The sequence below is a fragment of the Pseudonaja textilis genome, chromosome 3, assembly GCF_049901715.1.
Source record: "Pseudonaja textilis isolate UNSWEBS1 chromosome 3, rPseTex1.2, whole genome shotgun sequence".
Classification (NCBI taxonomy): Eukaryota; Metazoa; Chordata; class Lepidosauria; order Squamata; family Elapidae; genus Pseudonaja; species Pseudonaja textilis.
Genome location: NC_141992.1, coordinates 77,787,958 through 77,814,109, shown reverse-complemented (window position 1 = coordinate 77,814,109; position 26,152 = coordinate 77,787,958). Strand labels below are relative to the sequence as shown.

At 35.7% G+C, this 26,152-nt stretch overlaps 1 protein-coding gene across 2 annotated transcripts in view; it reads right to left on the bottom strand.

Annotated features, from left to right (window-relative positions):
* Positions 1-5,109: 5,109 nt before the first annotated feature.
* Positions 5,110-26,152, bottom strand: part of BTBD8 (BTB domain containing 8) — a 39,858-nt gene continuing 18,815 nt past the window's right edge. Inside the window, exons 7-18 of one of the 2 annotated variants that reach the window (XM_026700318.2) lie at positions 24,956-25,052; positions 23,598-23,686; positions 23,283-23,385; positions 21,174-21,356; positions 19,900-20,037; positions 17,399-17,528; positions 14,462-14,523; positions 12,119-12,743; positions 11,440-11,530; positions 10,933-11,069; positions 7,510-9,807; positions 5,110-6,145 (exon numbers count right to left, since the gene is read on the bottom strand). In XM_026700318.2, the coding sequence (XP_026556103.2) occupies positions 5,676-6,145; positions 7,510-9,807; positions 10,933-11,069; positions 11,440-11,530; positions 12,119-12,743; positions 14,462-14,523; positions 17,399-17,528; positions 19,900-20,037; positions 21,174-21,356; positions 23,283-23,385; positions 23,598-23,686; positions 24,956-25,052 (4,423 nt within the window). In that variant the 3' untranslated portion in view covers positions 5,110-5,675. Of the gene's footprint in view, positions 6,146-6,521; positions 6,679-7,509; positions 9,808-10,932; positions 11,070-11,439; positions 11,531-12,118; positions 12,744-14,461; positions 14,524-17,398; positions 17,529-19,899; positions 20,038-21,173; positions 21,357-23,282; positions 23,386-23,597; positions 23,687-24,955; positions 25,053-26,152 lie in introns of those variants that run through there. The other variant, XM_087930160.1, reaches the window with a different exon arrangement.

Genomic DNA, 26,152 nt, shown 5'->3' with positions numbered 1-26,152 from the left:
CCCCAGGTTCATTCTGTCTGACATGCAGCCAAGAAAGTGCCACTGAGTGGAGAAATAAAAAGCAAGCACCATCCATTCCCATTCTCTGTTCAACTTACTTATAAATACAGGGCTGTTAGGCACCATTAGTTAACACAAATAAAAAGTGAGGTAGGGTTTACATTAAAAATAAATGAAAACAATCCAAAGATGATGCAGTATAAGGTCGGTTTTGTCTTTGATAACAGGCAGTGGCTTAAGTGTAATCCATTAATCCCTATTTCTGCTTGAGGCAGTTCCTTTTTAAAAATGGAAGTCAGGCCACGATTTGGGATCCCTCCCATTCAGCTAAGAAGGAACTGGAGATTGGATTGTTTTGGGGCCTCTATTTACTTATAGGGTGCCTTTATTATTTTTAAAAATAATGCAAGGCAGCAAACTTATCCAACACACTTTCCTCCTCCTTATTTTCCCCCACAACATCCACCCTCTGAGGTGACTTGGGCTGAGAAAGTGTGATGGGCCCAAGGATTGGATTTTATGGGGAAGAAAACCAGCATGGCTGCCTAATGCCGTGGGCTGAGTTTTCCATACTGCTGTTTTTGATCAACAGAAACTTCCTGATGGATTTCATCAAATATGATGTGCCAGTGAAATGAGACAAATAATAAGTAGGTAGACCATGTGGAAGAATGTTTCAATTGGATTTGCAACCTGCTGACTAAGCCTGGAGTTATTTAAAAAAAATGGTTTGCTAGTAGAAGAAAATTGAGCGGATCACTGAAGGTACTAAGTTAAGGGCTTTCACAGTGCGGTCTGCATAGATTTTGATAGGGTTTTATTGCAAACTAAGCCTCCCCCCATTCATAATGATTATGATCTAAACAAACTGAAATTAAGCAAACTATGCCTTTGTTAATTGTATGAAGCAAGCTAGTCAGCACTTCTGTCTACCACTCACACAGAGGCACACAGTGAATCTCCAGGGATCCTGAGACAGCGAAAAAGTACAAAACCCTCATTTTTGTACACAATGGAAGGGGCAGATTATTCATAATGGCTGGAGAATAGTTGTAGTAGTGATGGTTAATTACGACAAAATATAATTAAGTTAAATAAAATTTGTCCTGGGCAAAATCATTGGTTTTGAAATGGGGCTCCTAGCATGCCTCTCAGTGACTAAGCGCGTAACCTTAAGTTTGGAAACAGTTTTACTGACAGAAAGCACTCCCATTTGTGCAAAATTGGGCACAAGTGATGGCACCACAGTAAAGAGAACTCTGCCGGAGCAAGGAAACTATCCAAGGTCAAATGAAGGTTAGCATAAATCACTGGATGCCCCCACGAAGTTTGGAAATCTGCCCAGAGATGGAGAAAGCTAAGGTGTGTGGTGAGGTAAATCTAATCCGACCAATCAGAACTGAAGATGTCTTCTGATGAGATCTGTTAAGTATTTAAAGCTGCTGTGAGGACATGCAGGCTACACTTAATTTGTGGCTCTAATCCCAAACCTTAGTTTTTGACTTCCCTACAGAAAATATGTTTTTAATGTGTTCCTACTCGCCTTTGTGATTATTGGCTAACTAATTCACACCAGGTGAAATGAGCCATCCAAGCTGAGCCAACCCAAGGGCAATAATGATGATCCCTCAGAAAAAAAATAAGAGGATTGGAGATTATTTTGCAATATTTTAACTAAAACTGCCGAATGAGAATTTGTGTAATGGGAGCAATGGTCTTGGGTGCAAAGAAGCACTTTCTGATACCATTAAAACACTATTGTAGGGGTATGAAAATTTAGCTACCAAACTCTGAATCATCAGTAGGCACAATTACAAATATAAAGAAAACTCTGCCTTTTGTTAGAAATGACGTCCCCTCATTTGATGACAATTCAGCCCAAAATTTATGTTGCTAAGTGAGAAATTTCTTAAGTGAGTTTTACCCCATTTTGCAACTTTTCTTGTCACATTTATTAAGTGAATCACTGCAGTTGTTAAATGGTTGTTAAGTGAATCTGGTCTTCCCATTGACTTTGCTTGCCAGAAGATTGCAAAACATGATCCCGGGACAGTGCAACTATCATAAATGTGAATCAGTTGTCAAGTATCTGAATGTGAATCACATGGCCATGGGGATGTGCAACGGCCATAAGTGTGAAAAATGGTCATAAGTCACTTTTTCCAGTGCTGTTGTAACTTTGAACAGTCACTAAGTGAACTGTTGTAAGTGGAGGACTACCTGTATTGGAAACTGGACACAAGCTATATTAATTTTCACCTACAAATATAGTATTATTTGCTGTATGAAGTAAACTTGGTAAAGGTTTTCCATATTGAGTACATTTGTATTATCCTTGTGTATCTTTCTTCACTTGTGAGTTTGTAGGGATTTTTTAGAAATATTTTTATTTTTTAGAAAAAGTAAAAATTCTATATTGTTTAAAAAAAACACCCCTACCCAAGTTTGTCATTTAGGTGATCCACATTTGATAGTTCTGTATAAAGCTTTGCTCCTTTGAATTTTACTTCAAAAATGAAAGAATTGCTAAATGGTTTCCATTTTGTGGCATCTGTAAACTTGTACCAAATATGTAGAAATTGGAATACTTTTTTAGGGCTCAAGCTTAGGAATATTTTCTTCTCTTCTCTCAAAAGATTTAACTTGGCTCTTCCATTTCTTTTCTATTTTTTTTGGTAATAAGTTATTTTAAAAAATGAAACTTAGATCTAATTGTAATACAAATGTTATGTGTTGCTATTTGTTGCAATGTTTAACCATATTATACAACTACTTAATTATACAGTAGTTGTGAAAAAAAATATTATAGTATACAATATGAATGATCCTCATTCAAAATAGGGAAGCAAACTCTGTAATGAGCTGAAATTCTTTTGGAAATAAAGATCAACTCTTCCATGGCATAGAAATTATAATTTTATAATTTTATTGATTCTAAATTAATTCTGTAATTTTAAACAATATTTATTCAACTGGCAAGTCTGACTCATTTCAGTTTCTAAATCTTTTCCCCCTTTGTGTTGATATCTATATCAATAAGCAATTATTACTGCGTATTAATACTGGCTTAGGATATCCTACATCTCCCGCAATTATTTGAGAGCAGACTTTTCAAATAACAATACTCAATGTATATAAAGCACTGTGTATTGGAAATGCTTCACACATTTTATCTCATTATCACTGTAAGATTACCAGTACACTGTAATATCTTTAATTAGTTTCTACTACATGCAAGGAGCTTTTTTGGATTTAGTATAACCGTATCAGTTGTGTAAATATGTTGAGTTGTCCAGAAACACCTAAGTCAGATTTCTCTGACATGAAATTTGTGGAAATCTAGTCCAAACTATCTAGATAGCACCAGACTTGGGAAAACCAAAATGTTCAGAAAAAAATAACCTTGTTTTAGTGCTCAAGGCATTAATCCCTGTGCTACAATTATTTGTACCGGATGAAAAGGTGGGAAAAGATATATTCAATCATCTCAGCCTCCATCTACGAATTGAAGTGGGAACAGTCAAGATTTACGTTTGGGAATTCAGTGATGAGGCTACATGAATTGCCAGCCAGCTTTCATAGCTGAGTGGTAGTAAATTCTCATATCTAGGTAGAATTTCCTAAGTGAGAATGAGTGGAGTGTTGTTGACTTACAGAATTTAATTATGTACCTTGCTGCACAGTACATGAAGTGGAGACCAATGGGATATTTATGGGTCTATATGTATGTCACAAGCATAACCCACTAGTTAAAAAGTATTATCATCTGAGCTCACTTCAAAAACTTTCTTCAATGTAATTGAACAAGCAGCAGATAGAGAAACATTGCTTTGTTCCCTTCAGTATAAATCTATGAACCATCCTCTAAGAGGAGCAGTATGAATGTGGTAAGAATTTGTGAACAATGCAATTTACACCTATACAATTCCACTCTGGATCACAGAAACCAGCGATAATAGAATTTTCATCTCTAAAGGCTCAAGACATTGACGAAAAAAAGAACCTATCAAATTCAAACTATGCTAATCTATAGAAAGAAGGAATAAAACAATGCCTCTAAAGAAGATGACAATCAGGCACTAGAGTTCTAATGCATTATATGGTTCTGTGGGAACAAGTGACGAATACTTCAAGAGAATGGATCAAACCTGTAAATTATCCTAATCCTAACAAACAGTATCTAAAATTTGTAAGTTTGCATTATCTGTCTAGTTCTTATTTCCTCCTGTAATAATATTCAGTTAGTCTGTAGTGTTCCAAATTTAGTTCCTGTGTTTTTTTAAAGTTCAGTTGAACTTAAAAATGTATACATCCCAGATATGTATGCATCCAAGTGATACAACTACTATGTCAAATACTACAATGAAGACCACCTACAGATCTCCCTACAATTTCCTAAAAAAATACACTACTGGGATACTATAGTTTACAATTACTTCACTATAGCAACATAGGGAAGCCTAGGAGTTCCATAAGAAGGGAATAAATCGGTGGACCCAGGGAGCATTCAGCATATTGTAGAAGAAATAGATAATCTTCCACATTAAGAGGAGAATACACCTAATTCCAAGATGTGGCACCAAGCACATGTCTTGCCATAAGAAAATTGGATTTCAAATTTCATCCTCAGTGGTGTTCCAAAAGAAGTCCCTATAAAGTTTTTTTTTCTTGCTTTTTCTTGCAATAGGAAATTGGATTCAACTCTTGGACTCAAATAATTTTAGTTTAAGTAAAATGTTTCCCCTCAGTCAAGAATTAACATACATGCTGAAGGCAAAGTAACATAAAATCATCTTACAAATAAATTGTACTGGTAAAAGAATTTAAGTTTCAAATAAACTTAAACTCAGAGAGGTTTAATGAAAAAAATGTGATAGCCATGTTGCTTTGTTCCTGCGCTTGCTCAGATCAATTTCCTGTAGCAAAGTTATCAATTCTAGTCCAAGGGAGACATACATGCATCCTGCTTGAAAATTGCTAGTCACCTTCATTTTCTTCAAAAAGAAGAACTGCAAATTACTGTATGCTCTTTTAACAACACTGTTTTTCTCTCTAAAAATAAGTATTATCATACATTCTAATAATAGTTATGTGTAGCCTTATTTTTAAGCAATTTAAAAATTTATTGAAAGTTTTCAGAACAAAAAAAATACAAAAACAAGTCAGAGAAAACAAACCTACATGCTGCTATTTATAAAGAAATTCAGAAATGGTTGCATCAAAACTTTCCTGCAAATTCAAACATAAATATGTGCCTAGGATTTAAAATACTGTTAGCACATATCTTGACATAATCACTGTGAATTTCTTATTTGAAGCTATTAAATGCAGAATGATACAAGAAAAAATTGGTAGCACGACTTTTTTTGCATTCCTATTTTAATTCACTGAACATCCAGGAAGATATGACTAAGTGATAAGTAAGAATACACAAAGCCAAGATTTTGTTTCCATACAGAATTCTTCCTAAGAAGTCAAGAAAAACAAACCAAAAATGACTGCAATTGCTTTTTAGAAACATCCACTTAAATGATTTTACCTGCAAATAAATTTTACTTAGAATTGGATTGTTCATGCTTGACCAATATAACAGTTATTATATGGAAATATTGCAAAATATTTACTTGCAGAGGGAGGGAGAGAAAAAGAGAGGAGTCCTGTATCAAACAGATACCTTAATGATGAGTTTCCAGTTCAAGAATTGTCCACTCCCCATGTGGGGAAGAACAATCTTCTGAAGAAAAACTTGCCACTGTAAGACTTGCTGAAGAATCATCCAGTGGAGATATTAATTCAGTCCACTTACTGAAAGTGTCAAACTGTGCTTTACCCTGAGGTTGTGAAGTGTCTCGCGCCAGAAATAGTGTTTGGTTGATGAGATACTGTGCTAAGTTAAGGTCTTCAGGAACAGAATTTTTGATGTCCAAGTTTGATTCCTGGTCAGATAGCAATTGCCTGAGAAGAGTCCAATCCTGTTCGGCAAACTGTTGATCTTCAAAATCCATATCTAGAAAATTCACTTCAGACTCCATGCTCTGCTCAAAAGCTTCTCCAACATCCATCTCGTATATTGGAGAAAGGGGTTTTGGAAGCCGATGCTCATACATGCAGGTTTGTGTCAATCTGTCACAATCATCTATGTCTCCTGAAATAATTCATAATACTACACATTGTAAAAATTGTACAAGTTTTGACTTTCTTTGTAGCGCTTCTGTACAGGTTACTTAATTCAGTGCAGGAGAACAATTACAATCAAATAAGTGGTAAGAAGAAAATGTAACTGCATACAAAGTTCACAAAAGATTGTAGCTTTTAAGTTATGTATTTTAAAAAAATTAATGAAACAAAATATGGCTTATACATAAAGTTACCATTGGCAGTTAACAATATACTGTACCTTCAGAATTAGAAAAAATTCTAATACAGAAAGAGGTAAGTCGTGTAAACCAACATTTAATGCACATGGATTTATAAACCACTAAAGCTGCAACTTAAAATAGGAAGAACTAGAGTATAAGGAGGAAAGTGGAACAAAAGAAGAAAAGGAAAGAGAAGGAAGACATGTTCACCGAGAACAATGACTTCAGCCAAGTCATCTTCAAAGGTGACAAAAACAAATATTTTCCCTGCTCCCATAAGCTTATACTTAAAGAGGTATACTGTACATGCAAAGAATAGCTGCAAGCAAGAACAAGCAAGCAAACAAAAAGAAGAGTTACAACTTGATCAATTATATCATTCAGAACACAAATTGTTTTAAATGTTTTGATACACGGAAAAAAAAATATTCAGGTGCACTTTATGTATTGGGATATTGAGCTGAATTCCTGTTTTAAGAAACATAAAACTAGACAAGAAGTAACTATATGAAGCAAGCATACATTTAGATGTATTTGTTGGTTTCTTAAGCATAATCTTTCTCTTTCTTAAAAAATGTTCTCCTAGCTAGCATAATTTAAGAATATCCTGAAAGTATTTCAGGTTGCAGACTAGCTTCCTCTGAAGTCAATGTTAACGCCCCACTGATTACAACAGTACAAGACTAATCCCCAACTTTGTGCAAAACAGAAACTGTAGTAATCAATATATCTATTCAGTTTAACAATCCGGAACACTTTAAATTAACGAATTTATTGCACATCCCACTTTAATAGATTATATATATATATATATATATATATATGTATGTATGTATATTTATGAATCATATAGTTTTTCAAACAAATGGATATATGAGCTGCTAATGTCCTTCTGGAAAAAAAATAAGCTCAAGATAGAACTGCAGCCTCCTCTTTACTTTATCCAAGGTAACATTACCAACTTCCCACAGGAACTGCAAGCTACAACATATTCTTGACTGTTCAGAATATGAATTTTATAGGAAGTCTGCATAAAATTCCCGAGGGATTTACTAGAATTTAAACTCAGTCCCAGCTCTAACTCTAATATTCCATTAATACTTAATATTTCAAGGAATTTAACAATCTTTTTTTTATTTCTGTACATTACCTGCAAGTAAAGCAGTGTCAGTGTATTCAGGGGATGCTGACTCTTTCACGTTACCTTCCTGAGCCAGGAAGTGACTCTTATAAGGATCTACAGGTTTTGTAGAGCTGTTCTTCTGTAAGTCAGTATTATCATGTTGATGAAGATCCAAGTGACAAGGTCTTCCTTGAGTTTTTGTGTCATTGTCTAAAAGTTTATTGCACTGAAAGCCATTACTTCCTTCACACTTGACTTCTGCGGAAAGTTGGCTGTCTCCTATTTTCTCAGCTCTCTCCAAGCATGTTTGCTCTGTGACTGAAGTAACTGAAGTATCTTTTACGGTTTGATCACTGTCATGAGGGTCTATAGAGGGCTTTTCATTTTTGTGCATCTTTTCTTTGTCCCCTCCCTTACAATCCAGGAACCCATCCTCAATCTCCAGTGAATATCTTGAATAAAATGTTTTGTTGAGAGGTTCGTGGGAAATGCCATCAAACACATCGGAAGGTGTTGCAGCATCCAGAGTACACTGCAGAGGAGTATGAACCTCTACACCATCATCAGATCCCAGTTCTTCACATTCATCCACCGACAGTAACACGGAGCGCTTAAAATTTTTAGTGGCAGAGAATTCTTGACTTTCAATATCATTTTCCGTTGCATCATCAAATGCTAGGTTCACTATCCCATGGAACTGCTGAACAGGAACCTCTGGTGGAGGCATTTTGTCAATGGCGTTTTCATTTTCAGACTTTTCCTCCTCTGTCTCATCCGCCGAAGAAGAGACCTGATCAGCTTCTTGAGGAAATTGTGTGGCGGCAAAATTAGTATTACCACCACTGGATCCACTTTGTCTTTCTCCACCCTGACGCAACCATGTTGTTTCAGGCTTTTTTCTAGGGACTTCCTCATCGCTCGTTGATATCACCCGGAAGTGTTCAGAGTTTTCTTTTTTCATTTTTACTTCTATTCTTAGACTTGTATCATACATTTTTAGTTCTTCAGGTGTACTTGTATCACTACTGCTTCTGCCAAGGAAATCATGGCATAGCATAGTACTGCATTTTGAAATTCCCCTTTCATTTGATCCCTCATCATCCTGAGATCCTCCTGCGTCATAGTCTTCTGATCTGGGCTTGATATCATCCGATGACGTTGTTGCACTGCCAGTATCTGACTCAGGGCTTTCTTTTGGATCAAGCGCACTGGAACTTATATTCCACTGATCGGTAAATGGCGCTTCTGAATTTTCATGACTTTCTGGAGTTTCCGTAGTGTCCGTATCTTTAGACGAGGCTTTTTCTGCCACTTGCTCTACGTAAGATTTTGAAGCAGGCTCTGATTCCACTGTCGCCAACTGTGAGTCAGTCAAGGCAGACTTATCAGACAGTTCATCAGCACTTTCAGAATCTATCACAAAGGTTTTAAAAGTAGAGGATTTTTTCTCTTCCTGTTCAGAGTTTGAACCATCAGATAGCCTGTGTGATGAGCCATTCACATGGCTAATATCCTTTTCGGCTTCCAAGGTATCAAAATAGACAGTTGATTTTTCTTGTACCAAATGGCTCTCATTTTTTGTTAAAGTTTCTAAGAAATTCTGGCAAGCAACAGATTCTGGAAGTGTTTTGCATTTTTCCATTTCATTTAAAGTCAAGTGTGTAGCATTTTGGTTAATATTTCCACATACAATACTCTCATGACATTGAACAGGATGCAATTCAAAGGTACATTGCTCCATCTTTTTATTTATGGGAGATTTATCATCCTCATTTTTATGAATTTGTTTGGCTGCCTCATCGTGCTTCATTGACATGTTCCACTCTGAAACACAAGAAAGCCCCAAATCTCTCTTGCAAGCCACTTCTTCAAAGGGAATATTTTTTCCCAAAGTAAGTATATTCTGCTTTTGTAATTCAAGTAAAGATGTTCCACTGTCATTTTTGTCCTCTGGATTGAATTTGTGATTTCCACATGGTTGATCTTCCAAAGGAGGGTGTTCAAGTTTAAGATCTGAATTCTTTTGCTCTTCCCCAAGTACGTTCTTTGGAAGTGATGATTCGCTTCTGTGAGGCTTCTGGCCTGATGGAAGTTTTAGAACAGTTTTCTGTTTTTGTTCCTTATTGTTTGTCATTTCACTTTTCTTTGAATGAGTTTGGGTTTTGGTTGTTATTATTTTTGCAGTAGCTTTAACTGAGGTTGCTTGTGAAGATTTAGCTTTTTTCTTCAGTGAAGTTAGTGTCATATCTTGTGTCATACCATTCTCTTCATTCTGTTTTGGAGAAAGAGCAGCCTTAAGTTGATTTGACAAATCTCCCTGTAGACCTAAAAAGGCAACATATTAGACTTATGTTACATTACATTCAAAAAGTTTCTTATAAAGACAACACATATATCAAAAGAACCAATAAATTATCAGTGGGCGAAAACAGTAATATTTTATATTCCCTCTCCAAGAAGGGGGGGAAAGAGACAAAGACCAGGAAAAAAGGATGTTCAAACAGACAAAGCAAATCAATATTTCATATTCAAAAGAATTAGCAGGTACTGGACCAAAATATAGGTATAATTAATAATTATCTTTTTGAGCAATATACACTATGCTTTATGAATCCTAATATAAAGATTCCAGTTGAAAAGCCACCAGGGCTAAAAGCTATTTTTTCAATAGTTTCTTTATATCAATGTGTTTGTAAGAATAGAAAACAGACAGAGGGATCGATATGAGAAGGTAAAGTATGTCAGATGATGTCTATACCAATGGGAACTCCTGGTCTAAATCATCTCATAGCACGAGATGACTGACAATGGCATTTTAGGGACAAAGGAGAGTAGACAAAGGCAAAGGAGAGTGTATTTAAGACAACAGGATATTGGGAGCAAGCTCCTTGGGGATCCAAGAGAGAAAAAAATTGGAATTTGCTTTGGCCCAGCATTCTTGATTTGATTCCCAAATAATCTTTCAAAAAACCAAACCCCTGAACACATGTTTGAAATTAAATTAGTAATTCAAGTAGTACAGTTGTCACATTAAAATATATTTTTTAAAAAAGTATGTAAAAATACATAATTATTTTTACATGAATAGTTTTTTTGTTCAAAGTTGCTCTTATTTATTGGTTTCATCACCTCCTATGTGATGAAATATACATTCTTACGGACCTGAGAAAATACTACAACTGTATCTGTAATTATTATGCTTTGCTGCATAGAATGCAGTTGTCATGGAATCACAATGGTAATTTTTAAAGAATATCCATTGTGCCACATAGCCACAATCTCCCCAATTTTTAATAGGTACCAATACAATGGCTGCTACCTTGGAACGCATCCCCTTGGTTCTTAACTAAGAACTTTATACTCACAAAATATACGTTCAGTTGTTAGACCATTGTGAACAAAAATTCCAAAATAGAAAACATAGTCAAATCATAGTCAACTTAAATTCACCTTGGCTTTTTGTAGCATTAGCAATATTCTTTGTCTTCTGCTGAGGCACTGAACTGCCAGCTTCATTTCCCCTTTTCTTCACAACTGCTTGTTGTATATGTTCATTGTTGCTTTTCCCAGTACATTTCTTTGTAATACTGAAATTATCAGATACTTCGTTTTATTTGCAAGTTTAAAGACCTGAATAAAGCTGTAGCCTTCCAATTATTGTCAAACTTTAGTCCCTAACCAAATGGCTGACTAAATTTTGAAAGAGCTCAGCAATCTTTAGATTTTTAAATGATAAATAAGAAAGGAGTGCATAAATCTGCATTTAAAGAGAGGCTCCATATAGCCATTGATTTTGTGCTCTAACTATATATAAAGAGAGTTATCTTTTTTTTAGTTAAAACATGACTGAAACACATGGAATCAAACACATGTTTCTACCAGGTAAACTTGATTTATTTTCACTAGGGATTTAAAATCCTAGCACATGAAAAACAAATAATGTTCTTTTTAACGCACCTGTTTGTTGGACTATTAGCCTCAAGGTCATTAACATGTTTTTTGGAAAGTGCTCCATTAGTCATCTTCGTTCCAGATTTTATTTTTAAAGCTGTATAATAAAATAATAAAAAACAGAATTCAGAAAGCAATGAGCTTTTGTTAAAAGTGTATATATTTTAACCAGTGCGTGTGTGTGTGTGTGTATGCGAAAGAGTTTGTATGTGTACATTCTGATTTATTTAATAAATCGATATAGCCATCCACGTCAAGATATGGAACTCTGGAGGACCATATAAATCGTGTATAAACATGTACGAACAAGCTTTAACCCTTTTCCTATTCATGTTACAAACACTGATCATCCAAAAATCCTTCGAGCATTGAAATTATTCCTATTCAATAATATCTAGTAATGATTAAGATTTAAAAAAACCTCTCTTATTTATTTGATTGATATACCAAGAAAAAAGTATTCTATCTCTAATGAAAAGTATGTTCATGTAGCTTTCAGTATGTTTGAAAAAGACTTTCTAAGAGCCCATCCATGTTTTCTATTGCCATTTATATTTGTGAATTAAACATAAAAAACAATTGCAATAATTAAAACCTCTTTCTAGAGTAATAAAAAAAGAAAATATTTTAAGATAATTTTCAGCTCTGCAGCAAATTAAGAGGGACTCTCTGATTACGGTATTACCTGACTGCTTTTTGCTCTCATCTGCTTTTTCCTCTTTGGGGTCATCTTTTTCAATGGACATCCGCAGATCTGGACTTGAATTGGTTGATTTGCTTACAGTATCTGTGCTCATGAGAGGAGATTCCTTTCCAACTGCCTTCTTCACAGGTTTTGCTTTAATTTGTACATTTGAGACTCCTGCAGATACTTTGGGGCGGGCACCTGTTGTTTTACCTTCTTGGTTTTTTGACGTTTTGCTGCTTCCTGCATTTTTGTGCCCGCTAGAAGGTAATGGCCGGTCAGAATCTTGTTTGGCCAACAATGTTTCATTCTTAGCATTTCCATTATTTTCAACTTTGGGCTTTATAACCGCTCTAGCCTTGGGTGAAGGCATTTTCTCTCCTATTTTGGATTCCTTCATCAGCTTACAAACTGCTTTTTTACTGTCTTTCCCCTTTAAATCATCATGCTTCAAAGCTTTATTATTGCTATTTCGATTGGTAGCTGAGGTGTGTCCAGATGCTCCTAACGTATCAGATTTCATTTTATCCTTATTAGCAGAGGGATCACCGCAAGAGTTTTCCTTTTTACTTGCTTCCCAAGCAGTCTGTTTTAGAGCACAAGTACCATCAAAGCATCGGTTTAACTGAAGGAGAGGGCAGGAGAAAAATATAATAAATGATCAAGTGTGGAAGGATCATTGTTATTTGCCATTTAACAAAATCATTTATACATTATAGCACGAATCTTAATCATAGCATATTTTAAATTTTTGAAAAATTATGTATTGTTTTAATATGCAATGAATTTTGTTGCAAAAATTTACAATATGTAATACTGTATATTATTATAACATATAAAAATTCATTCAGCCCAATTTTAAAATAAACTTTGACTACAAGAATACAACTAGCTAGTCTTTCCATTAGAGTTCTCAGTAGAGAACAGGTTCATAAACAGAAAGTAAACCCATATCAAGAATTCTGTCTTTAAATCTGGAGTATGTTTTCAATGTTGAAACGCATTTTTCTTCTTCTGTCTCCTATGTTCAAGAGGAAGAACATGAGGTCCTCTGGAAGTTGCTGAATTATAGATTCCAGCAGTTCCAGTTATCCTGTCTAATGATTAAATATTATGTGAGACGCTGTTCAACCACATTTGGAAGACAAAAATTCGCCATCCCTGCTAGAAGAAACTATAAAATAACCATCTCAATACCTGTGCTTTGCTATGAAACTATATGGTTGGGCTTAGTTTTTGGAGAGGAAAATAAAGGGGAAAAATTGTGCCTCTGCCTACCAGCATCCATCGGTATTCATCTGGCTAGTGTCCTGTCAGTGTGTGAAAGTTGAGGGCTGTTTGGAAACTGAAACAGTATTTGCTGTGTGAGCAAGGAGACAGCAAGGAGCCTGGGCATGGCTTAGCTCAACTGTTCTGTACTAAAGCTGGTTGCTGCTGTGAACTTAAAACTGAAACTCCTCTCCTCTGCTTGTGTTTTGCATTTGGAATAGATTTCTTTTCAGGTGGGGAGGGGGAGTAGAACTCCTTAGCATCAGAGCATTTTAATAATAATATACAAAATACCAGTGCTCTGATGGTAGTTTTGAAAAATCCTTTCTTAGTGAGCACCTAGAAGCCAAGAGGAACGTATGTGCCAAATTTCAAATTTGTAGGCTTTATGGTTGTGGGGATTTTGTGATGATGTATGAGTGGTATTTCACTTTTATATACGTAGATTCCATGTGTAAAATGCAAAAGACCACTGAAGGTATACTAGTGCATTATCAAGATGAATGTTTTTGAAAGGAACAGGTGGAATTCCCCCACCTCAAAATAAAGCACAAGCTTCAGGTCACCCTCATTTACCAAATATTTCTGTTCTAATGGTTAAATGATTATCAAATGTAATCAAACACACAGCTGAATATATTTTCCCCTCTCTCCTCATCCATATATTGAGTTAGATTCCCTTGCAAGAATGTCTCTCCAAAGATGGATGACATCACAAGTAAGTAATGGCATGAATGAAGGGAATAAGCTCCATTTGCTCGCTAGCATACCATTTGCTCTGCAACTGAGAAAGTGGGTTTTTACACAGCAGTAGCCTAGAGAAGCAGCAAAAGAGATGCAATAAATTACTACTCTCTTGAGGTTCTGAGGTTGAATCTCAGCATGTTGTAAAGAAACATTTCTCTGTACAGGGAAGTCAATAAATGTGCTTGTTAAAGTTATACAATAATTATATGAGCTTCAAAGCCATGTTCATCTCCCCAAATAATCACATATCATATTTGAAAAACGTATACAAATACTTATGTACAGAAATGTGAATATCTTGTAAAATGTGAGGGTGGATTTTTTTACCTGAGAACTACTGAATATGGGCTTTTTGGTAGGTCTTCTGTCATCTCCTTTGTCAACAGCAGCTGTATAAGAAAAGGACATCTTTTTTTAGGATATATTTAAAGAAAAGTGATGGAGGAAAACTAAGTTTTAAGAATATTATTCTTCAGCAGAACCATTAGGTAGGCAGCCCTGAACGACACATACACTTTTTAAAGTGCAAATTAATAAGAAACAAGTCATTCTAAACCTGGAGATTACAACAATAAGAATAATAAACACCACCAAATGATAACAACTGCCTATGCTAGGGTCTTGGGAAGGATTTAACAGGTGGATAAAAATGCCAGATCCAATCTAAACATCTGGCCGGTTGTATGACAATAATGGATAATTATATTATTTTATAATCATTTTGAAATAGTTGATAAGAAAGAAAGAAAATCCTAGTTAGTGGGTATTGAAGTACCTGGAGACAGCAGAAGAGAAAGAACTGGAGAAAATCACAAAATAGAAAAATAATCACAAAATAGAAGTAGAATGACTAGCAAAATAAAACAAGAGTTATCAATAGTAATAGGTGCCTTGGGTGCAATTCCAAAACATCTGGAACACCACTTGAACACCATCAACATTGACAAAATCATCATCAGTCAATTGCAAAAGGCAGCACAACTTATATCCTGCAACAATACCTCTAAAACCATCAAATAAATTCTGCCTATCCCAAATTTTTGGGAAGGACTGAATAGGTAGATAAAAATGCCAATCTAAACATCTGGCTTATTGTGCAAGCAACCATATTAATAATAGTTTTGATTTTTACATCTTTAAATAACATACATCCCCACTCTTTCCACATACAAACTTTATTGCATGTTGCCAACTTATCTCATGTTATTAATTTAAAACAGAAAGCTTTCCTCTTGTATTGATACAGCAATATTCAATAAAATTATCTATGCTTTTAAGCATAACTGAAAATGAAATACTTTTGGTAAGCAAGGCCAGTCTTCAAACAGTCAGTATAATACATGAAATTCTCAAATGGAAATTGATTGAAACTCTCTGAGAAGGCACCCAAAATCAGAACTGATCAGAACTGACAGCTTCTTGGATGAGAAGCAAAATGTTTTCTTCTTCCTCAAAGAAGTCCAGTTGCCTTTTTTTTTTTTAAAAAAAAGAAGCACCTTTAAGACAACCATGACCGGGATGACTGAGAATCTCCACAGATATTACACAAATTAAATTTCTGCAATGCTACAGCTTTCATAACTTATATTGGAAAAATGAAGACTGAGGAATATACTTTATATATAACATCCTTTGCCAAAATCCAATTTTTATCTATCCTAAAGAATTCTACAAAGCATACAGTTCTACCAATCTATTTATTACTGCCTGCAACTATTACTTATATATCTTATGAATATAAAACCTGTAAGAGTCAGCTGCATTCCCACCCTGCAGCGAACCTCTGGTTTCCTAAGGGAAGGCATGAGGCTGAAAATGGCACCTGGGTGGCTTTTTTATTTTCTTAAGGGAATAAGAGTGTATGTTATATATGCTGCATAAAATATAAATTAAAAAAAACATGTTCCAGTGGGAACCAATACCAGGCACCGAGTAGTGTTGCAGGCACCGTTTAAGCTTCCTAGTCTAATCTATTTTTAATATACGGGCACTGAAAAGGAATCTGAAGTAATCCCTAAATGATATATTTTTAAATTGCATGCTTCTTTAAAAGTTTATGTAGCCATTCAAATAGCTCACATAGAAAAATAGCTTCTGCTCTGATTGTACAAAACAGGCATGCGATTACACAAAATGGAATATTTTTTTAATATTTAATATTTTTTATCTCTGGATGTTGTAACCAACCTGCAGTAATTAACGCTATAAATCAACTGGATAGTTATCACAGCTGCAATGTAGGTTTCCCAAATTTATCACAATATACTCTAATTATTCATATCAGGGAAAATTAGGAATTATGGTCAAAATTTATGCATGGGTTTATATGCATATATTATAAAACATTATTTAGAATGACATCATCTAACAACCCAATAAAATTACATTTTTGGACATGACTGATCTGATTTTGATTTCTAGAAAAAAAAGCTTAATACACAAAGCTTGTAAATACACTTTACAATGCAGGATATTGTGATAAGAATCACAAAAAAATGATTCATTTATATTGCCATTTTATGTTTTGCAACTGAAATTCTTTACAGGAAGCTATAATCCTGAGCATGTATCTGCTTCACCATACTAAAGAAATTGTGTGACAACAGCAAAAATATTCAGGGATGCCCTGAAGCCATTTTCAATTATTTCATCTGCAAGATTTTATTCTACACATTTGAAAACAAAGGATGGGGGGGGGGAGGAGAGAGAAGGGGGAGGAGAGCAGACCAAGACTTCTTTTGTTTAGCTTCAAATTGTGCTGCTTAAATGTTTAAAAGCCACTCTGCAGCTTCTTTGATGAATCTTCTGCAGCAGTCAGACAGAATCATAGCATCATATTAATCACGAATTCAAAGGACCCTTCATTTTCAACACAAATGAGATTGGCTGCTAAGCAAGACATGGAACACACACTAAACCCTTGCCCACTCCAATCATGAAATAAATGTATAAAATTCTATAATTCCTATGTGCTTAACCATACTAAAGAATTACTAAACACCAAGAAAAAGACATCCTACCTATTTATAAGGCTTCCATATAGCTGCATAATAATGTTCCTTCACAATAGGGAGGTGCAATCAGCTTGGCTTCCATACTTGAAGCTGTCTGTTTATTTTTCACAATCCTTACATAATAATCGGGAAGCAGAAGGCTCATCAACATGTCCTTCCAGCTAACGTTAATCACCATCTCCCATGACTTCTCTATAATAATGGCTCAGCTGTCATGCAAAGCACTCTGCCCCAGCTATAGCTTGCCTACCTGCTTGTATTCGCTCCTGATCAGCTGCCTTCAGCAGTTTCCAGCCCTCTGTATGTCGAACGGCAAAAAATGACTGGAGCAGAAAGATCCACAGTTTATCACGCAGAGCCTGGATCCTACACAGAAACCCCTATGCTCAAATAAGAAGGGCAAAAAAAAATCAGCAGCTGGAAAAAACCTTATTGTCATAGCAACCAGTCATTACTCCCTATAGAAGGTACTTGTGCCTTCAACTGAACTAGCTTAGATATTAATTGCTTAGCAATTGCTTAGATATTACGATTGCTGAACAGATGTCGAGCTTTGCAGAGGCCAATTGTCCTGCATCATAATTTTGCTCTACTTGAAGCCAAGCCACTCCCACAGATGCTGTAGCTCAAAAAATATCAAACCTACCTACTTCTCTCTCCCCTCACTCCCAATTTTACACATAAATCTCTTTATAGCTTTCTACCCTTGGCTTTGTCACTACAAGGTCAAATCCTCTAGGGCCCAATGGAGCATCTGGTTAAATTTTCATTCCTGCTAAATACAACAGAAGAACTCTGCAACAGTATGGAGCAAGTATGTATGTATGTATATATATGTGTGTGTGTGTGTGTTGTGTGTGTATATATACACACACACACACACACACACACACACACACATATATATGCATACATACATACAAAAAAAATTTATTATAACTATTTTAAAATATGCCGCCAGTCTATTGAGCATCCAATCTTGAAAAAGACTCAAACTGCAAAAATATGATAATTTCATAAAGGCAATAAAGTTTGGTAAAAATATATTTTTCCGTAGAAAGCCTCTAAGAATCTTTGTTTCCACTGCTAAAAATAATTATCACAAATATTCAGTTTCCAGAATATAAAACCTAGAGAATGAGCAATTCGCTATATAATAATTCTTTATTTTTTATATTGCTGATTGCTCTTCAGGGATAAAAGCAGTGCCATCAATAGAATATAATTTAATAGAAAGAAAGGCTCCCACTGGCCTGATCAATGCCTTATTTAATCTGCTATTATCTATTTGGACTGTGAGTCTCAATTCTAATTTTATAGCATATCCATTGAGTTATTGATGGATCAAATCTTTTGCCTTCCATTTTGAAGCTGCATAGCATAGAGCCTTTTGTACACATACATTTAAAGAGATTACAGCAAAAGGGGAGGCAGGATGAAAACATCAATTTCTCTGATTTAGACAGAATTAATCCCATCTTATATAAAAAAAGCACATGAAGACAGATGTATAAGCAAGCCTGCTTAAATCCGAATGCAAGTACTAATGATTTCAGTTATCTTCAGGAATATATTTAGGATCATGAATTTAAGCAGCAAAAGAGGCTCTTCTATCCTACAAATTCCAATTGTTAGGGACAGCCAGATGATTTTTCATTGTATTTGGTAATTAAAATTGGGTTTGGAAGCACATCAGTATTAGTTTTAACTTTTAATGCTTCTACGAATTTGAGCTCATCAGTTTCCTTTTAAACATCCCACCTTTATTCTTTTCAATGTGATAGCTCTTCCAAAAGGGTCAGGCTAAAGAGAAATCATAGCATTGTGAAGATGAAGCACGGAGAAACAAAGAGTGAAGAAGGAGAATTAAGGAAAGAGCAACAAATGCGGAGAACTGAAGAACTACAGAGAAGAATGGGTGGACAGCACAATCTGGAACAGGGGCGTCAAACTCAACCCAGCCTGCAGGATGCTTAGATCTGGCCCATGGGGCCGCCCTGGAAACAGTGAAGGCCCACCCCATGGTGCCTCTGCCAGTGAAAACAGAGCTCGGGAGGGCCACACACAGCCCTCCTGAGCTCTGTTTTTGCTAGCAGAGAGTTGTAGGAGGCTGGTGCAGCTGAAAACGGAGCTCAGTAGTCTGTTTTCACTGGCAAAGCGCTCGGGCTGCCACAGGCGCCCCCAATACAAATATCAACCTGGCCACGCCTACCCTGGCCATGCCCGCCCCTGCCCCCCCTCTTATCCCTCTCATACCCTCTTATCCCTGTCAGTTCTACTAATCCTGAAGTTGTTCTTTCCATTGATGGCCATCCAACAAAACTACTCATTGACACTGGAGCCGCATGCTCCACTTTACGAGCCGTGGACTTTCCTCACGTGCAACCATCCCAGGTCATTAATATCTCTCTCTCTCTCTCTCGGGGGGAGAGAGCGGGGGGGGGGGGGCTTCTCTATAATGACTCCATGCCTTTGATATGCATGTTTATCTGCAAGGTCTTTCATTGCAAACTTTCAATATAACTTTTACCCTTAACGTTCTATAGAGTTACGATGGTATTTGAATTTAATATTATTTAATTAATTGTTTTAACTGCTAGCATTTTAGAGCTGTATCATGATTATTTTATATTACCTATTCATACTGTAGATCACCTTGGTACAATTTCTGCCCTTAAAGTTTGGCTTGAAAAGTTCTAATAAAAAAAAAACCCAACTGAAATCATGTTTCTGTTAATTTTTAAAACCTACCATCTCATTCACATTTGAAGAACTTAGCAAAGCATCCACTGCTATAAGAAGGCAACAGCTATTTTCAGTAGTAACCTTTTTTTTGACTGCTTCAAGCACTTGATCAAGGAGATCAGGTTTGCTGCTCATGGCCTGAGCCTGAAAAATATGATCAGAAAAATCAGATCAGCTGAAACTAAAACCGAACAATGCAAATTGGTGGAAGAATCTAAAAAGAGGCCACGTGTGGGACATGTGCCTGTCTTTATGTTCGTGGATCCTTTGTATGCTAGTTCTTCACACAAACACTAATATGTTAGAATACACAGGCCAGGCTTAATCTATATACTTGTATCTTACTTTGGCAAATTCTCCTTGATTATTTCCATTTTCTTTTTATTTATTGATTTATTAAGTTCGTTTGACGTCCATCCCTCCATAAGACGTCTCTGGGAGGGTTACAACTTTAAAATGAATCCATAAATATATGAATAAATATATAAAATCACATTAAAATTACAGTAGGATACAAGTTCTTATTCCATTGTTGTGTTAATCCGATGACGGATGACTAATAAAACACTCTTAGGATCATGTATTCGGAATTAATTACACCAAACTAAAAAAGAGTTATTCTCAGATAAGTGAATACAGAATTGCAAAATATTGTATCCCCGGGTTAGTCTGGCAGAAGTAATACACACTTTTTGCTTTCTTCCTATCTATTGCCACATAAAGAAATAAGTAGAATCTCATATTGAAAAACAAACAACTGTTCTACTTAACATGATATTATTTACTGCAACTGCTAATACTGTAACTCTTGAAGCAGCCTTCCCCAATGATGCCCTTATGGCCATTATGGGAATTACTGTTCCACAGTTCTGGAAGGCATCAGATTAGGGAAGATTTCTCTGGAGAGTAATTGCTATGTTTTAAGCTAGCAGGCTTCCCGGGGCAACTTGTTGGCAATAAACAATGTGCCGTAAAAAAAAAATGGGAAAGTGCAATTGTCTCATAGTATATTCTTATCAAAGTTACAAAAACCTGGAAAAGTACAATTTTTACCAACATACCTATATCAATATAACAATGTGTCCACATTTCTTTTTAGGGCATCATTACGTGGAATATTTGCCCTAATTGGGAAAGTGTACCTGTCAAACATGAACAGGCAAGATGTGGTCCATGGCAATGTTTTTCAATCTTTGCTATTTTAAGATGTGTGGACTTCAACTCCCAGAATTCCCCCACTATTCTTCGTAATGCTACTATAATTTTTAGGTGTATTTTACCTGCAAGAGAGCTATAAAGCTTTGACTCTGTATTATTTCTGGAAAATTGGACACCATAAATGCCATACACTCTTCCTGCAGTCTAAATGCCAATGTTCGAGCTGTTTCAGTCCACTTCACTTGGGGAAGACTACTAAGTAGCCTGTTGGTTTCCATCAAAAGATGAGCTGCGTTCTGTGTGCTCTTAAAAGAAAAAAAAATATACACATATTCTGAGCAAAAAATTGACACAATTCTGTATGTACAAATAGCATTAGCAAATTAATTCTTTTCACTGTAATTATAGGTAAATGTAATTCACACATACCAATAGGAAGGAAAGCATTTGTGAGAATACATAGAAAGCTTAGAAAATGATTTAACGATCAGCAAGAAGTCAGGAATATGCAACAAACATTAGATTGTATAGTCTAATGAGGTTTATGACTCTGAAAATTAGGGTATCAAATCCAGAATAATTCTGTTTGACAGGGAAAACAGACTGAACAATTGAAAAAAAGACAAGACAAGATAGTGGGTACTGTGTGGATTTTTCTAAGGGATGTTTATCCAAAGAAGTGAAGAACACAGTGTGCAGGAAAGTGTTTCTGCTCAATTTTGGTTTTACAGAAGTGGAAAATATCTGTATGAATGAGACTGATATACTGAAGAAGGATGCCTGCTAAAACAAGAAAAGAGAGAGAAAGATAGAAAGTGTAAAAATGAGTATGGAATGAATGTAGACTGAATGGAAGAATAAGTGGCCAGTATAAAAATGTGGGTTGGGGTGTTTGGTTATTTACTTTAGACAAAATGAACGATGATATATTGGAAACAAATAAAAGGAAAGACGAATGGAAAAGTTGAGAAGAAAGAAAAGACTAACTAAAATCAAAAAATGGATGGAGTGGCTGAGAGAGGTGGGAAATTTAAAGAACAAAATAAAATATAAATTGGTGTACGGAATTTTGGAAACAAGGATAATCTGGAAGATAGAAAGGAAGGAAGAAGTATAGTGGATGGAATTAGTGTAATGCAAATTTTTATTTATTTTATTTATATCCCACCTTTATTGTTTTAACAGGTAACTCCAGGTGGCAAACATATCCAATACCTTCCTCCTCCTATTTTCCCCACAATAACAACCCTGTGAGGTAAGTTGGGCTGAGAAAGATGGACCAGCCCAAAGTCACCCAGCTGGCTTTATGGTTAAGGTGGCACTAGAACTCATGGCGGGTCAGCTTTCTAGTCTGGTGCCTTAACCACTAGACTAGACTGAATCTATTTAGATTTTCTTTCCTTTTCTAGAATCAATTGTATTATTTCCTCATTTTCTTGGCAGCCTCTTTGACATGTTGCATCCTAGTCCATTAGGATGTAGAAATAACCAAAATGTTTCCAGTCATTACATGTAGTCCTCAACTTCTCACCATTTGTTTAGTGATCATTCAAAATTACAAACAGCACTGAAAAAAGTGACCAATGACCATTTTTCAGACTTACAACTGTTGTAGCATCCCCATGGTTCCATGATTAAAATTTGGGATGCTTGGCTACTGGCCTTTATTTATGATGGTTGCAGTGTCCTGAGGTCATGTGATTGCTTTTTGCAACCCTCTGACAAGCAATGTCAATGTGGAAGCCAGATTTACTTAACAACTCTGTTACTAACTTAACAACTGCAGTGCTTCACTTAACAATTGTGGTAAGAGAGGTTGCAAAATGGGGCAAAGCTCAAACTGTGGTTGTATGTCAAGCAATACCTGTAAAAAAAAGCAATGGATCAAGGGATTAAGAAAAATTTTATTTACAGATCTGGACCACTCTACGTGTACATGGAGTATATTGTGAAATTTGGCAGGTTCAAAAAGCAAGTGTGCCCATAGGGGAAAAGAATCTTGTTTTTCCAATGCATTTCAGCAAGTACAACAGGACTGTAAAATTTGAAATAGTGAATGAAACTGATTTGTTCACCAGATTTCAGTTTTGAGATAGCAGTCAATTTGAAATAGAAAGGAAATGTATGCAATCAAAATAAATCAAATTATTCCCTAAATCCAGTCCAGTTTCCCAAGAAACAAAATAATAATGTCAATTAATAAGAATAACTCAAAACCGACACAAACTTACCAAAGAATCAATCAATGTAGTAAGGCAATTATTTTGAAGCTCAGAAGATAAATTAGCAAAGTTCTTTTCTGACCAACATCTTGCAAAGTTTTGTACCAGCCACCTGGTTAAAGGAAATGTCTTATTTAAATAAATCCATCAAACAGATTTAATAAGAAATGCATCTCTGTTGGCATAAGCAATCAATAGCAAGGTGTGTGTACATATTGCATCAAAATATAAGTAGCTTTCAAAAATTGTAACCCTATCCTGTTAAGAGGACTTTAAGATTAAGCTGTGAAAATGGAAATCCGTCAAATATCTTATCTCACTTACTTCATGCATGCATCATAAAGGTGCTCTGCTCTTGTTGAATGGGCTATAGCCAGACACTCTAAAACAGGTTGGTGCTTCCCGGGCACAGGCTACAATTGTTAGAATATAAGTGAAATTATTATCATTTAATATTTGCAACAATTCACAAACTAAAATTCCCAATAGAAAATTCATTGTTGTTGAAAGTATTCCTTTGTTAGATTTTTTTTATCCCTTACCTTTATTACTTTAAAAGTAACTCAAGGCAGTGAAGATGTCTAATACATCTGTCTCCTATTTCCCCACAACAACAACTCTATGAGGTGGGTTGAGCTGAGTGAGAGAGAGAAACTAACCCAAAGGTCACCCACCCAACTTCCATGCCTACAGAGGGACTAGAACCCACAAATGCCTTGACCACAACACTAAGCTGACTCTCATGTTTCATTCAGGTCTAGATTCCCATGGAGTCAACGTTATGCAATTCTTTCTGCAGCCTTATCTGCAGCTTCACCTAAAGCAATTATTATCAAACTTCCCACTTTCCACATAAATTTATTTCAGTATACCCTGCAAGGTATCTCTCACAAACCCTCTGTGTACTGTAGAAGATTCTAATGCAGTTCAGAGAGCCCTGGTTTTACAACCACTAGTTTGAAGTTGGACAAATGACACTTACGACCAGTGGTGTTTAAGCAGACTAAGCACGTGTTTAGGGCACAAGGCCCAAAGGGGGCACCACCAAGTTGAGAATATGGCTTCGTTTGTACAGTATGTACAAAGGGGGGGTGTGTCACAAGATTTGTCAGTGCTTAGGGCACCAGTGAGCCTTAATCCACCACTGCCTACAACCGTTCCTTAAAATCCGAGCTGTCTTAGCAGACCTATGGCTATACAATTGCAATCTGAGTGCTTGGTACTCAGCGTGAACTTATGATGGCTGTAGCATCCTAAACTCATTTGCGACTTTCCCTGCTGGCTTCCCACAAGCAAAGTCAATGCAGAATCCAGATGGAAGGATCGCAAGTTGCTCCAGTAAGGCACTTGCAAACTCCCTCCCACAGCAGCAGCTACCACGCCCCAGCCCCTACCATGCTGGCACTGTACTAACCACCCATGTACCATCCCATTTGGCAGCAGCCGCCCCTAACTCTTCTTCACGCCACATTCTCAAAATGTTACACACTATAACGTACCTTAACATTTGGATGAAAAATTCTTTTCAATGACCGTTTATTTAAAACAGTTTATCTCCTTATTCAATATGCTTAAAGCAATTCTAATTCAATGTTTCTGTTTTATTCCCATCAGTAAAGTATTTGATTTACCTCTAATCAACACAGTATCGAGATAAACAGATAAATTAAACAGATAAATACCTTTTGAAAGAAGTTGCAGTAGTCTCTTTTCAGAATGTATACAGCTATTTCTCTTAAACCATCTAATCCATACATATCTGCAATGCTTAGTATACATCTAAAGTAAAAGCAATAATGAAAATTAACAGTTAAATCTTCATAACATAGTAACTGGAAGCCCATAATGGAATTGTTCCAGAATAGTTTACATCTAGGCAAGGATAATATGGTAATACTTCCAGGCAAGCATAATTCATTCTCATTTTTGAAAGCCCGGTAAAGTAATATTTGTAAGAGTTCTATTTTAACAAACTATAAAAATAATTTTTGCAATTAATAATTCAAATTAATAATTCATGTTGCAAACATGAAGTGACAAGTCTTGAGACCTTATATATAAAAGCAATTGTGCTGCGGTGTGCATGGAAACGTAACTAAAAATTCACACCATATTTATTCATCTACAGTTTTGTATTTTAAAAGTTTTAAAAACTAATCCAGAGTGCTTCTTATTTTTTTTATTTCACGCTGGATGCCATTCTGCAGAAGCCAGTTTGAATTACTTGAACAAGGTTGCTAATATACCTTGCTTTTGGAAATAAAATTAAACAATGTTAAGAAGATAAAAATCCTGGCTATATTGGTAAAGATTATAAAGATTATAAACTATTAAATCATAGTGTCTTTAATGAACCATATAAAAGAAAGAAAGCCAGAATTCAGAAAAAAGTTATTGATTCCCAGGCAGATGAAAACAACTCAGTTTCAGCATCCTATTTCTCACAATCACATAACATTTGGCTAAGGCATGTCTACAAGAAGAACATGATGGCAGTAACTGCCCTCCCCCAAGCAACCAGTATTTAAAAATGCAATAAAATTACACAGATTTTACTGTTTTCAATTTGAACCTTATTTTTCATATTTATTGAAGTATTATGTTCTAGTTTTCTGATGACTATGAATAGACTGGACTAGTTTATCCCTAACATACAGGTTGTCTTCAACTTATACTAGTTCGCTTAGTGACAGTTCAAAGTTACGACACTGAAAAAAGTGACTTGTGACCATTCGTCACACACTGATGACCTTTGCAGCATCCCCATGGTCACATGACTTACATTTGGATGCTTGACAACTGGCTCACATTTACGATAGTGGCAGTGTCCTGCAGTCATGTGATCTCCTTTTGCGACCTTCTGACAAGCAAAGTCAATG